This window comes from Elgaria multicarinata, chromosome 5 (assembly GCF_023053635.1).
Source record: "Elgaria multicarinata webbii isolate HBS135686 ecotype San Diego chromosome 5, rElgMul1.1.pri, whole genome shotgun sequence".
Taxonomy (NCBI): Eukaryota; Metazoa; Chordata; class Lepidosauria; order Squamata; family Anguidae; genus Elgaria; species Elgaria multicarinata.
Window position 1 is genome coordinate 25,941,383 of NC_086175.1, and position 13,023 is coordinate 25,954,405.

Consider the following 13,023-nt stretch of genomic DNA (forward strand, 5'->3'; position numbering starts at 1 on the left):
TTTATTGATTGATTTATTCCATTTTATATGCATTACTGGCTTATCCTTGGCTCACTTCCTTATGCCCCCAGAAATGCCAGCTGCATGCCTGCCTGCCTTCCCTCCCTCCTCCCCTGCCCACCTCGCAGGGATGGTGTGTGTGGGGTGCCCGATTTTCAAAAATTCGCCAAAAATCAGGGGATGATGGGATTGCTTTGAAACTTGGCATGCGTGTGTATATCCCCATGAGGTGTCATGGTGCCAAACATGAGGTTTCTAACTTGAACAGAAAAAAAGTTGTATAATTTTTTAGCTTTCAATGCAAGCCTATGGGGGGGGGAAACGGAGCTCCGGATCCGGATCCGGAGCTCCGGGCGGAGCGGAGCGGAAGTGGGCGGAGCGGGGGCGGGGCGGAGCGGCCCGATCCGGAAAATGGCGGATCTGCAAGTGAAGCGGAGCGGGGGGTCTGTGCACACCCCTACTTTTTCCCATGCCTGCACTTAACACATTTTTGTCCTGCTTCTACCTTTTGATGCATTTTTAAATGATTGATTTATTACATCAACTCCATGATGATTTGTTAAGCTGTTTTAAGCCTTCATTGACTCTGTCTGTCGAAATATAATGTGCATTATATTTAAAAAGCAATAGCATTTTTAAAGAGCCAATGTTATGATCAGATGGTGGCAAGAAAGATGAAATGAGGAATTCCGGATTTGTATGAGATCAAACACATAATAGATGCACATCCAGGGCAACAGATGTAGGATGTCTAAGAAACAGTTTGAAATACATACCATTTCCCCCTCCTCAATGTGAGTGTCAACCAAAATCCACCACAGATGCGTGACAAGCTTCAGCTCATTTTCTCATGGCAGTGAAAACTAAACAGCATGACAATAATAATAATTGCTTTTTCTTTTTCCTAAAGCTTTTAAAACTTGATGTTGTGTGGACTTTATACTGTTAGTTTTACCCTACCCTGTGCCTGCTTACCCTACCCTGTGCCTGTTGGCATTCTCTTCCCCTCCTTATTGTTTTACTATGACTTTATTAGATTGTAAGCCTATGCGGCAGGGCCTTGCTATTTACTGTTTTACTCTGTACAGCACCATGTACATTAATGGTGCTATATAAATAAATAAATAAATAATAATAATAATAATAATAATAATAATAATAATAATAAAAATAGGCTAAACAGCGTGACAGTAGGCAGCAGTCTCAAACTTCAATTGAACATGAGGGTTTTTTCCAAATATGGGTCACTACTATTATTGGGGAAAAAACATGGCCATCAACTAAGGGAGGGATCCTAGGCTGTCTGGGAGGATGGCTGAGAGGACAAAAGATGCTTTGGGCTTCCCCCTGCATCTGTGGAACTATGAACAAACTGTGATACCAATGGAGATTTGTTTTCTTTTGTTAACTTCCCCCACATTGGGAGTGGGAGGATTGCAGGCAGCAAATGTTGATGGTGGTGAAAGGTTTAATCCCACCAACCTGCCAATGAGCAGTGGTCTTGATCCAAATTGCCATGCATGTTTACGCTAGAAAGGGATGTTGACAAATTCCGCAAATGGATTCAAATGAGTTCCGATTTCTATGAATCTCACCTTTGGATTCTGCAGCAGACCAGTCTCCCCCCCCCCCCAAATCATGTGGATTTTCAGGATTTCCACACCCCCTTTGGGGGGATTTTCACACATTTTCTTTAGAGCTTTTGATTGGAACTCTGCAGATGTGGTTCTAGTCCCTACTCAGCAATGAAACTCAGTGGGTGATTTTGACCATTCACTAACTCTCAATCTAATCTACCTGACAGAGTTGTTGTGAGGATAAAATAGAGAAGAGGAGGATCATGGAAGCCATGATCCTTAGAGGGGAACAAGTGGGATATAAATGTAATCAGAAAAATCAATGCAACTGCACATTACTGCTAAACCAATTCAGCACAAGTACAACAAAATCCTGGTTACAAATAAAATAAAATCTGATTCCATCAATGAGTGAATGACAGAACAAAAGATGTCAGACAATTCACAAAACACAGATGGAATGGATTTTACAACATTTCTACATCTCTACACTAGAGTAAAGAAAAAGCTAGGCCCCCCAGCTACGTTCTACTCGATTAACTGGAGCTTGTGTAGTTAATTCCCTTCCACTGCCCTCAAGGAAATAAACAATAATAAAATACAAGTTAAAAGAAATTAAAATGTAACATAAAAAAGATTAATAAAAACACAATGAAAACAACAACAACAATTTTGGTGCTTTTGTGGAAAAGGAATATAACAAGGTCTCTTTTCTTTCTCCTATGTAGATGGCCTTCATCCATGGGATGCATTTTTTGTGCTGGCCTGAACCTAAATCTGAGGTCTCTGGGTCATGCAGACCGGACTTGCAATTGCATGGAGAAGTGGCCACAACCTCTTACATCCATGGTTTGGTTCAGAAAATAGCCAGCAAAAGATTTTCCTGGACACATCTACCCTGTAAACCTGCATCCCTTTTAAAGGCATTTATTTAGCACAGGGGTAGCCAAACAGGTGTTGATGGGAAGCCGAGGATAAGAGACCAATCTCACTATCTCCTGCTGTTCTGCCTAGCAGCTGGCATTCAAGAAGCAGCCTGCCTTGGTCCTGGAGGGTAACATGCAGCCATCATGAACCGTAGCCAGCCACGGATAGCTTTATCCTCCAGGAATTTGTCTGAACCCTATTTAAAAACACATTTTGTGTTAGCAAATTCTGTAGTTTAACTATGTGCTATGTGAAGAACTACTTCAATTAAAGTATATCGCATTCAAGTAACAGAACACATATAGTTCCAGAATATGTGTTCTATTTCCAAATATAAACAACTATATCTAGCACAGATTGGTACAACTTGAGATACGGACCAATCTTAGGGGCAGTTGATCTTTTGTGGCCAGTTGTGAATGAATCTGTGCCCTTTGCCAATGGAGTGGTCCCTTGGAATAATTAAATAATTTTAATTATTTAATATTAATTAAAATAAATACTAAAATCTGCAATACTTTCTGGGTGCACAAGCATGAATACTAACAAAGCATTTCATTCAGTGGAGATGGCAAAGCCTTGGCGGATCTTCTTAATGAAAGAAACATGATATACACCATTTTTATTCACATAAACACATACACACAATTAAGAGCCCGATTTTGTAGCTATTTCATACTCAAGTATTTCATGCTTTTGTCTGGCTATTACCCAAGCTGTGCAACAACAAAGCTCTTGTGTTTCATTTTCCTTCTGTGGCCACTTCTGGGCTTTTGATCAAGTAAATTATGCAAAATGCTTCCTTGAGTGGCAACGGATACAAAATTGTCTACTGAAAAATAGAAACAAAGAAGTCAACACAATCAACTAAAGGAAATGTAGACTCGCCAGACTGCGTTGTTCACTTTTATCCCATTTCCATGGGGGAATGGTAATAGCTAAATCAGCTCCCCCATACAGATGTGGTAGGATTTGTCTATGAATAGTGCAGCCCTTGATGCCATTCTTATGCTCTTCTTGCTAGTAAGTGGGTCAAGTGGATATTTGGAGTCAACATGGGAATAATTTCATGCAACAGGTATGTGTTCCTTTAAAATATTCATGTCACATTACGTTGCCTTGACAAGATGTTATTCAACATTGGCACGTCTGTTAAACTATCCCCGCAGCCGAACAGGAAGGAGAAACTGCAAGCAGTTTGCCCTTTTTTAAGAGTACTTTATCACCTTGCGGTTTGACATGTAACTTTCTGTTCAGCAAATGCTACTGGCATGTTTTCAAAGATTGCCCCTGTTTGTGATGTATGATACCACATTAAATATGCACCAAATTTATTACGTTCCTACTGCCAAGCAACTGAGTAGACGCAGTTCAATGTACCTGGGCTCTACATTCATGGAAAAATCTAAACGTTAACTACCACCCAAATATGCATGGATATTGATTTTGCAGAACAAGGGGATCCAGTTAATTGTATATTTGCTTGTAGATGACAGACCAACTTTGTCAAATGTTCTTTTCATTCAATTTTTAATTGTCATGAATGTATGAACATTTCTACAAAAAGTTGCTCCATAATCCATAAAGGGAGAAGTAATTATGACTGTGACTTAAACCTATGGATAAACACATTTCACTGTCTTGAAGTGTATATAGTTTGCATGTAATCTATAACTGTTCAGATTCCGTAGCCATTCTGATAGCAAATAAAAAAGATATATGAAGAATGTTAAAGATAGAAAACACCATAAAAGGTGATCTACACAACATTACAGGAATCAGTTCATGCCAGGATTGTTACATAGAACACCCTTTATGGCCACAAACTATATTACATTACTGTTCTGGAAAAACCAGACCCATCATTCTTATTCAAAATGGCAGCTCAGGGAAGGAGCAGGTGGCAGACAGGTGCCCGTAGACTTTGTGGCTCTCATGGACGGTTTTGGTGAGTGCCATGTGGTTAGTGAACAGGGACCTGGGGTCCAAATGGTGGGAAATTCATCAGACTCCATCCCAATTTTGTGTACACACAACTTCCCTAATACATATACCTCCTATTGAGGAATGCAGGATGTAATGGCAGTCTTGTTGCAATCTTATTAAAGTAAATGCTTTCCTATTTTTTTAAAAAAAATCAAATCAACCAGATATTTAGCACAGGCATGTTGACACTTCATCTCTGAATGCTAAAGTGATGTATCTAAATGCTAAAGTGATAAATAGCCAGTGTGGTGTAGTGGCTAAGGTGTTTGACTGGGAATCGGGAGATCCAGGTTCTAGTCCTCATTCGTCCTTGAAAACCCACTGGGTGACTTTGGGCCAGTCACCGACTCTCAGCCCAATGAGAGGAGGAGGATTATGTATGCCGCCTTGGGTTCCTTGGAGAAAAAAAAGGTGGGATATAAATGTTTTTGAAAGGCACATAATATATTGAATGGGTTGGACACTAATTTTATCATGGTTTAATTCCATTGAAATCAATGGGACTGAACTCACTTCTTTCATGTTGAAAGTATTGTGAGTGTGGGAGGGGGTTGCATTAAAGCCCCTACATGCTGTACGTTTTTGAATGACTTTAATTTCAATCACCTTTAAATATTTGTATCTTCAGTTCTTTATTTCATGGGGCGTTACTAGACGAGGCTCTAGCGCGCGTTACCTTCCGCAGTCACGTCGAGGCTTCCAGATGACGTTCACGAGGATCCGCCGTTATCCCGCGGTGAAGCCTCTTTCTCCCGACTTTAAAAAAGTGAGTTTTAGGACGCCTTTTCCTGCTGTCCCGCGGTAATTCGGAGTACGTGTGGGAGGATGTGAGGTCACTGCGGTCCGCACTGGGCAGGAAAAGGCGTGCTAAGGGGGAGTGGTCAGCGGCTTCGGTCAAGCCGCCTCCGCCATTTGCGCGCAGTCCGCCAGCTGGGGCAGCGCGGCGGAGCGGCTTTTTTTTATTATTTCCCCAGTGACAGTTTGCGCAGGAACGGAGGAACGGAAAAGTGGCTGGTGACTCCTTGCGGTGGGCAGCTACCGTGGCCGCATAATGGCGGTGCTGTACGCTGCCTGTTAGTGTGGGTACCAGGCTGGCAGAGGGCAGAGCTGTTTGTGGGCTGCTGCCATGGCTACGGCCAGATGTGGGTTGGCTCCTTGGGATGGGGCACAGGGCACAGAGGCGGTCATCGCCGCCGACACCTCAGAGGCATGATGGGAGATGTAGGCACAGAGTGGCCATGCAGAGTGCCCATGCAGATGTAGGGTCAGGAGAAGGCGTGCTTAGGGGAGTGGCCAGCGGCTTCGGTCAAGCCGCCTCCACCATTTGCGCGCAGTCCGCCAGCTGGGGCAGCGCGGCGGAGCGGCTCTTTTATTCCCATAACTACATTTCGCGCAGGACCGGAGGACCGGAAAAGTGGCTGGTGAGCTACTGTGGGTGTGGGTGGGCAGCCAGCTGGAGGGAACCGGCTGCCAGAGGGCAGCAAGCGAGGGTGGGCGGTCATCTTCCAGCGGCCACCCGGCAGCAGGTGAGGGAAGCCCCTTTAAAATGGTTCACTGCACTCCCCTGCCCTTCCGATGCGGAAAGTAACGAGCCCCGTTCTCTCTGCTTAGCCCCTGAATAGGTATCAGGCATGGGGCCAAAAGGGCGGGGCATGACATGGAGACACCAAGAGATCCTAGATGTGCTGGACATTTGGGGAGAAGAAAGGATTCAGCAGCAGCTGAGGGCTAGCCACCGCAACTTTAATGTGTTTGAACAAGTGGCACGGGAGATGGCCAGGAGAGGCCATGACCGAACCGCCAAAGAGTGTCGCACTAAAACCAAGAGCTTGCGGTCAGAGTACCGGCGTGTAAGGAACCATAATGAGAGGTCAGGCAACAATGCCACCACGTGCCCCTACTATGACAAATTACATTCCATTCTCCGTGGGGATACCACGACGCGCCCCAAACGCGTGGCAAGCAGTCTGACAATTACTCGGACACAGTCCACACGTGTAACTTCCCGAGCCACTCAGCCACCACCCTCTCTTCCTGTGGGCTCCCAGGACATGTGTGAGGACGCCAGCGAAACCACCTCACTCAGCAGGGATGTGGACGAAGACACATCAGCTGGTGAGTGTGCCCGTCTGCCTCCCCAAGCCCACCCCTACACCTCCCCACCAACTTCGGCAATGGGACTGCAGAGCCACCCCCAAGGCTTGCTGGTAGGGGGCGGGAGGTGGGGGCACCAGCACAGCATCCCATGCCAGTGGGAATCCTCTCTTCTCCACGCAAAATGCCTGGAGGAGGGGGGCCTGGAAGGGCTGCATTTGAGGCCCCTGCATCTCTGGGGAGGGGAAGCTGCCCTTCCCCCTACCTCCAATGATTTCTCCTACATGCCACCAGATGATGAAGAATCCAGTAATGTAGCTGCAGACTCTGACAGCGAAGCAGGTGAAGGCACCAGCAGCCAGACTGGACGGAACTGTGAGTATGTGCCCACCATACAGCATCCCCACAACCATGGGCATTGATCCTTGGTAGAGGGTGGACTGGCAAATGGTGAGGTATGAGTGTGACATAGGCCTGACTTTGCCTTGACAGGCCCCCCACAACCCACTGAAGGTGGCTCCAGGGACAGCCCAGATAGAGGACGTGCTCCTGGTGAGTACTCTGCACTCCTCAGAGGTGCATGTGTGCTCCTGCAACCACTCAGACATGCTGGGCACATGGCAGCACTAACACACAGGTGTGTGGCCACATGTAGGTAGGCAAGGATCTACACGGCACCCTGGCAGGTGCCCTGTGCTGAATGCCCTGAATGGGGGAAGGTGCAGTTAGTGTGGTGGGTGGGTGTGATTGAACTGCCTTCAGTCCATCACACCAACAGGAGGGGAGCAGTGGGGGAAGATCTTGGGAAGGAGCCTGCAATTCCCCAGATGCACCAAGGTCGATGCTGTGGGAGTGGGAGTGGGAGTCAGCATTCCTCAGCCATGGGAACGGCTCTCACAGATAACAGAACAGCAGAAGTCTGGGGCTGGAATGCAATGTTGTGAGTTAGCCACCCACCAGCACCACTGCCAGCTGCTTAGTTGCTAAGGGCAGTTCTAGGCGCACAACCACACCCTTTCGCTGCCAGGCAGGAAGGGGCACTTCACCTGCTGTGCCCTCTTGTGCAATTGGGCGGCTAGATGTGCAGCAGTGTGCTTGCCCAAGGTGGTGGTGTATCTGTATGGCACTGCACACTCCACCTGATCCTCACCTCCCCTGTTCAGTGCTGCCGCATGTGTCTGAATAGCCAACCTTCTCCACACAGATCCAGGGGTGGCAAACCCCAGGGCCACCCTGTCACCTGCCTCTCGCCTTGCAGAGATTCGCAACCGTCGCTCCCAGAGGAGAGGAGGAGATGCTGCTCTGGAGATCATGCGCCAGGCAGCAGCAGACAACGCCCGCATCCTCCAAATCCTTGAGCGTGACTCTGAGAACTTCAGCGAATATCTGGACATCGCAAGGCAGCAACTCCAAGTAGATGCTGAAAATGGGGCAGCAATGGTGCGCTGTGTGGATAGGGTAGCCACCTGTCTGGAGGAGCTGGTCGGTGGCATGCGTGGTCTGAGGACTGGCCCCCCTAGGCATAGGGATCGCCCTGTGAGGGCACTGCCTCTTACTGGCCCACAAACTGGTGGAGTGAGAGGCAGGGACCCAGCGGAACACTTACTCCCTGGCCCACTCTGGGAGGAGGCTCCCGAACCCCCACCCCAGAGGGAGGAGACCCCATCCCCACCCCAGAGAGAGGAGACCCCATCCCCACCCCAGAGGGAGGACACCCCATCCCCACCCCAGAGGGAGGACACCCCATCCCCACCCCAGAGGGGGGACACCCCATCCCCACCCCAGAGGGAGGACACCCCATCCCCACCCCAGGAGCAACCTCTTTGTGCCCCATCCCAGGGGGGGAAAGGCAGGGCAAAAGGCAAGGCAGCCCCACCGGCTGGGGGGGCTCAGACCAGGGCCAAGGCAGCCCCACCGGCTGGGGGGCCTGAGACCAGGGCCAAGGCAGCCCCACCGGCTGGGGGGACTCACGGCAAGGGTAAGGCAGCCCCACCGGCTGGGGGGGCTCAGACCAGGGCCAAGGCAGCCCCACCGGCTGGGGGGACTCACGGCAAGGGTAAGGCAGCCCCACCGGCTGGGGGGGCTCAGACCAGGGCCAAGGCAGCCCCACCGGCTGGAGGGCCTGAGACCAGGGCCAAGGCAGCCCCAGCAGCGGTGGGGGGGAATGGAAAGGCCAGGAGCAGGCACCTGGAGCCTGCAGCACCTCCCCCTGCAGTGCCTGGGGAACCACACAGCCCACCTGCCAAGCAGCAGCGCAGGGAGTGGCCGAAGCGTAATCCCAAGGAGCGCCAGCCCTACTCCCCATGAAGGGGGGAAGGTAGTATTGAGTGTGGGGTGGAGTGGGGTGGGGTGGCTCACCATTCCTCCTACTCCTGCCAGGGACCCTGGCCAAGCACTGCATAGAAGCGCACACACACCTTTAAGCAAAATATATTAGATTTATTTTTTTTTATAAACATTAGAAAATTTGTACTTTTTTATAACAACAACAAAGAAAAGCTTTATTTTTATGAAAACCATTATTTTCTAACACATTAATAAAAAAATAAAAACGCCACAGTCAGGGGCCTTGCTGCTCGTGAGCATCCTGCCTGCAGGATGTCTTTATGGCCCGGACGTCCCGCTCCAGGCGGGTGACCCTCCGTTCCAAGGAGCGCACTGCGAAAGGAAAGATGGTATTAGTGATGTATGCTGCAGCACCCCCCCATGAGCACACCAAACACTAGAGTCACTACTTACTTGTTCTGCGCACCGCCCCCTCTAAGCGGCTGAACGACCGCATGAGGTCTGGAGTGACAGCCACAGCAGCTCCATCACCTGTCACAGAAAAGAAGGGGTGTTGAGGAGGTGAGGGATGGGAGTGGGGAGTGCACAACCAGAACTGTAGTGAGGGAGTGGGTGGGCAGGTGGAATGGTGCACAACCTGGCAGGGAGGAGGCCACATACGTGTTCATTTGGATGCCACTAGACTGATGTGCACCACTCCCTCTCCAATGAATGCAGCCTCTTCCCCAAGCCCCCAAACAGAAGGTGCGTGGAACCAGCACCAACCCCTGCTTGTGGTAGGGCTGTGGACTTACCAGGTGGTGCGGTGGGTGGGCTGCAGGGAGGTTGCTCTGGGGGGGCCGCCTCAGGAGGGGGGCCTCCCTCCCCACTGCCCTCCTCTGCTGGGTGCTGCTCCTCCTCAGCTGCAACAGGCTCCTCCTGGCACACAGCCCGGAGGCGGGCACGTTGAAGCCCTGTGAAGGTAATAGGCAGGTATGCATCAGTTAGTGGGCCAGGACATTCATTGCGCAATGAGATGCCACATTGGAACCCACATTACATGGGCATGGTAAGCAGTTCTAGGGGCCACTGCCTACATGGAACCAGGATGGGGGATGGGCTTTGCACCTGGCTGCCAACATGCATTATACATGGGCTGGGATGGAGAAATGACAAGTTGGCCAAGGCACTGGCATGAGGCTGAGTGCAACCACCACACAGAGGGGCAGGCAATGATTATAGCAGGTGGTGCAGGGCAGCTTCAGCATGGCTGCAGTGTTGGGGGATGGGGCACAGTGATACAAAGGGTACTTACTTGTTGGGCGGCGCTCCTCCCACGAGGGTCGCCCAGCCCGATCCCACAACTCGTGCAGGAGGGTGTAGAAGGGGGGCTGGGCTCTCCTAGGAGGGCTACCCCGGTAGCACTCCAGAGCCTCAAAGAAGGCCGCCTTTAGGCCTTTAAACTTGCTCCTGCACTGCTCAGCAGTGCGGGAGTAGCCCGCGATGGAGAGGCTCCTTGCAGCCCTCCTGAAAATATCAATAGTCTGGAGGCTGGAGCTCCTCATGAGGCGCTCCGACCTTCCAGACTGCAGGAGGAGCTCAAGGAGCATCTCCATCTCGGGCTCCTGCCAGTAGGCGACCCTCCGAGGCTCCATCTTGACCGGGGTAGGCCTGACGTACGCGCCCCCTGTTGACGTTTTTCGGAACTGCGTACATGCGCAAAGAAGCGGCCGATGCCAATAAGCACGGTTTGCCCTTCGGAGACATACGCTCCCCCTGTTGACGTTTTCCGAGATTGCGGACGTCCGCAAATAAGCGGACGATGGTGATAAGCACGGTTTGCCCTTCGGGCTACATTTAGGATGATTTCACGTTGCGCAGTTTGACTGGAGTTTATTATTATTACTAATTTATATAGCACCATCACTGTAGATGGTGCTGTACAGAGTAAACAGTAAATAACATGCATGTGGGCGTACATAGCATATATATTATTGCATACATGTGGGCGTACATAGCATATATATTATTGCATACATGTGGGCGTACATAGCATATATATTATTGCATACATGTGGGCGTACATAGCATATATATTATTGCATACATCTGGGCGTACATAGCCTAGAGTTGATTGCACACAAGTGGGCATACGGCTGTTACTCTGGGGTAAAGGACTGGAAGGACTGCACAGGGGAAGAAGCACAGTCCAATTTTATGAGGCAGGCTGTCAGCGGCGGTTAGCCCACAGGAACTCTCTGACAGCATCCCGCACCTTGTGCCCTTCCCGGGTGTGGCGATTGGCCTCATTGACGTAGGGCTCGCCCAGAGTAGCCAGCTCAACAGAATTGTGCTCCGCCGCCTCCACGAGCATGGCGTGCCCCTTGGTTTCGCAGATGTTGTGCAGGATGACGCAAGCACTGATGACCGAAGGGATGTTTTCTTCGGCCAGCTCCAGGCGCACGCCTATGCTCCGCCACCTCCCCTTGAGGCGGCCGAACGCCTGCTCCACCACAAGGCGTGCTCGCCTAAGACAGCGGTTGAAGTGGGCTTGCTGTGGAGTGAGTGCCCCACCATAGGGTTTCATCAACCACTCACGCAAAGGGTACGCGCCATCCGCAATAATGAGGGGTGGAATCTGCTGGCCGTGCAATCTGATTGTTGGATGGGTAGGCACGAAGACACCTGCATCCATCGTCTCACAGAGGCCTGAGTTGGCAAAGACATAGGCATCATGGTTCTTGCCGCTCCATCCTATTTCCACATTGATGAACCGCCCCTTGTGGTCGCAGGTCCCCTGCAGAATCATGGAGTACTCATCCTTCCTGTTTATGTATTCTGAGGCTTGGTGTATCGGAGATTGGAGAGGAATATGGCTGCCATCCACCGCGCCCACACAATGAGGGAACCCCAGCTCCCCAAAACCATGCATGATCTGTGGGGCAGAAAACACAAAGGGCATATTAGTGACAGCGCCATTGTTCCGAAGTTGCGGACCTCCGCAAAAGTGAGTGCCTGTTCCCAGCGCATTCCCCCACCCCATCCCCCATCCCCCACTCACCTCTGCCACGTTCCCAATCTTGACTGTACGAGCTAGGAGGGTCACTTCCATGGCAAAGCACACCTCCAGGACTATTTGTGCCGCCGTAGAGCAGCCTACCCCGAACTGCTCTGCTGTGGTCCTGTAGACGCAAGGGGTAGCCAGCCTCCATAGGGTGATGGCTAGGCGTTTCTCCACTGGGATAGGTCTACCCATGACAGTCAACCTCCTGTCCAGATGCGGCCGCAACTCCTCCACGATTTCAAAAAAGGTGCCCCTGCTCATGCGGAAATGGCTCAGCCATTGCTCATCGTCCCACTCCTTCAGGACAAAGTTCTCCCACCAGTCCTTGCTCCTCGGCCGGGCCCAGAAGCGGCGGCATGTCTCGCGGACGTAGTCGCCATACGCGGCCAGCATGGCTAGCCTCGTTCGGCAGAGGGCGGCCCGCAGCTTGCTGCGGCGGAGTAGCCACCTCCCCAGTTGTTCCCGCAACTGCCGCCGCCTGGCAGCCACCTGTGCACGGAGGCGCTGATACTCCGACAGAAGCAAGATCAGCATGGCTATGGCCGCGCAAAGATCGTCACGGTCCTCGTCAGGGAGCATAGTTGCCCTCTCGGGTTGGCTATCGTTTCCCGCACAGACGCGCACACACAGCCACCTCTGCTGCCCTGATATGCTGCATCCGGACAATGCGCTTCCGCTGGCGCAGCTGTTTCTGCCAGATGTGGGTTGGCTCCTTGGGATGGGGCAGAGGGCACAGAGGCGATCATCGCCGCCGACACCTCAGAGGCATGATGGGAGATGTAGGCACAGAGTGGCCATGCAGACGATTGACCTCGGGTCATATGACACCCGCCACGACCCCCATCAGGAAGTGAGCGCATCAATGTTGACCCTCAACAGCACCAGCAGCACTTCGGCTGGCACTGGCACTGCCGCCGCTGCCGCCGCCAGGGCCGGCGGCGGCATCGCTGACGGCTGCGCAAGTTTGCGGTCTTTCGGACGTGCGCAAACCGTGCAGCGAGCGAAAAAAAAAGCCGCGGCAATCAGGCCGGTGTGGCTGCGCAACCGTTCTCGCGGCGGCAGCAGCACAACCGGCGCAAACTTCCGCCACAAATCGAAGGCAGGTGTGGA

The 13,023-nt window shown here is 51.2% G+C and overlaps 1 protein-coding gene across 2 annotated transcripts; it reads right to left on the minus strand.

Annotated features, from left to right (window-relative positions):
- Positions 1 to 9,397: 9,397 nt before the first annotated feature.
- On the minus strand, positions 9,398 to 12,498 carry LOC134399418 (uncharacterized). Of its 2 annotated transcripts, XM_063127447.1 has the most exons (3): positions 11,911 to 12,498; positions 11,125 to 11,784; positions 9,398 to 9,823 (listed from the first exon to the last, which is right to left on the minus strand). In XM_063127447.1, the coding sequence occupies exons 1-3, from the start codon at positions 12,490 to 12,492 to the stop codon at positions 9,398 to 9,400; spliced, it is 1,668 nt and encodes a 555-aa protein (XP_062983517.1). In that variant the 5' UTR covers positions 12,493 to 12,498. The 2 variants fall into 2 exon arrangements, with proteins under 2 accessions (XP_062983517.1, XP_062983518.1); XM_063127448.1 differs by lacking the exon at positions 9,398 to 9,823 and having other exon boundaries at positions 10,723 to 11,784.
- Between the last annotated feature and the right edge of the window lie 525 nt (positions 12,499 to 13,023).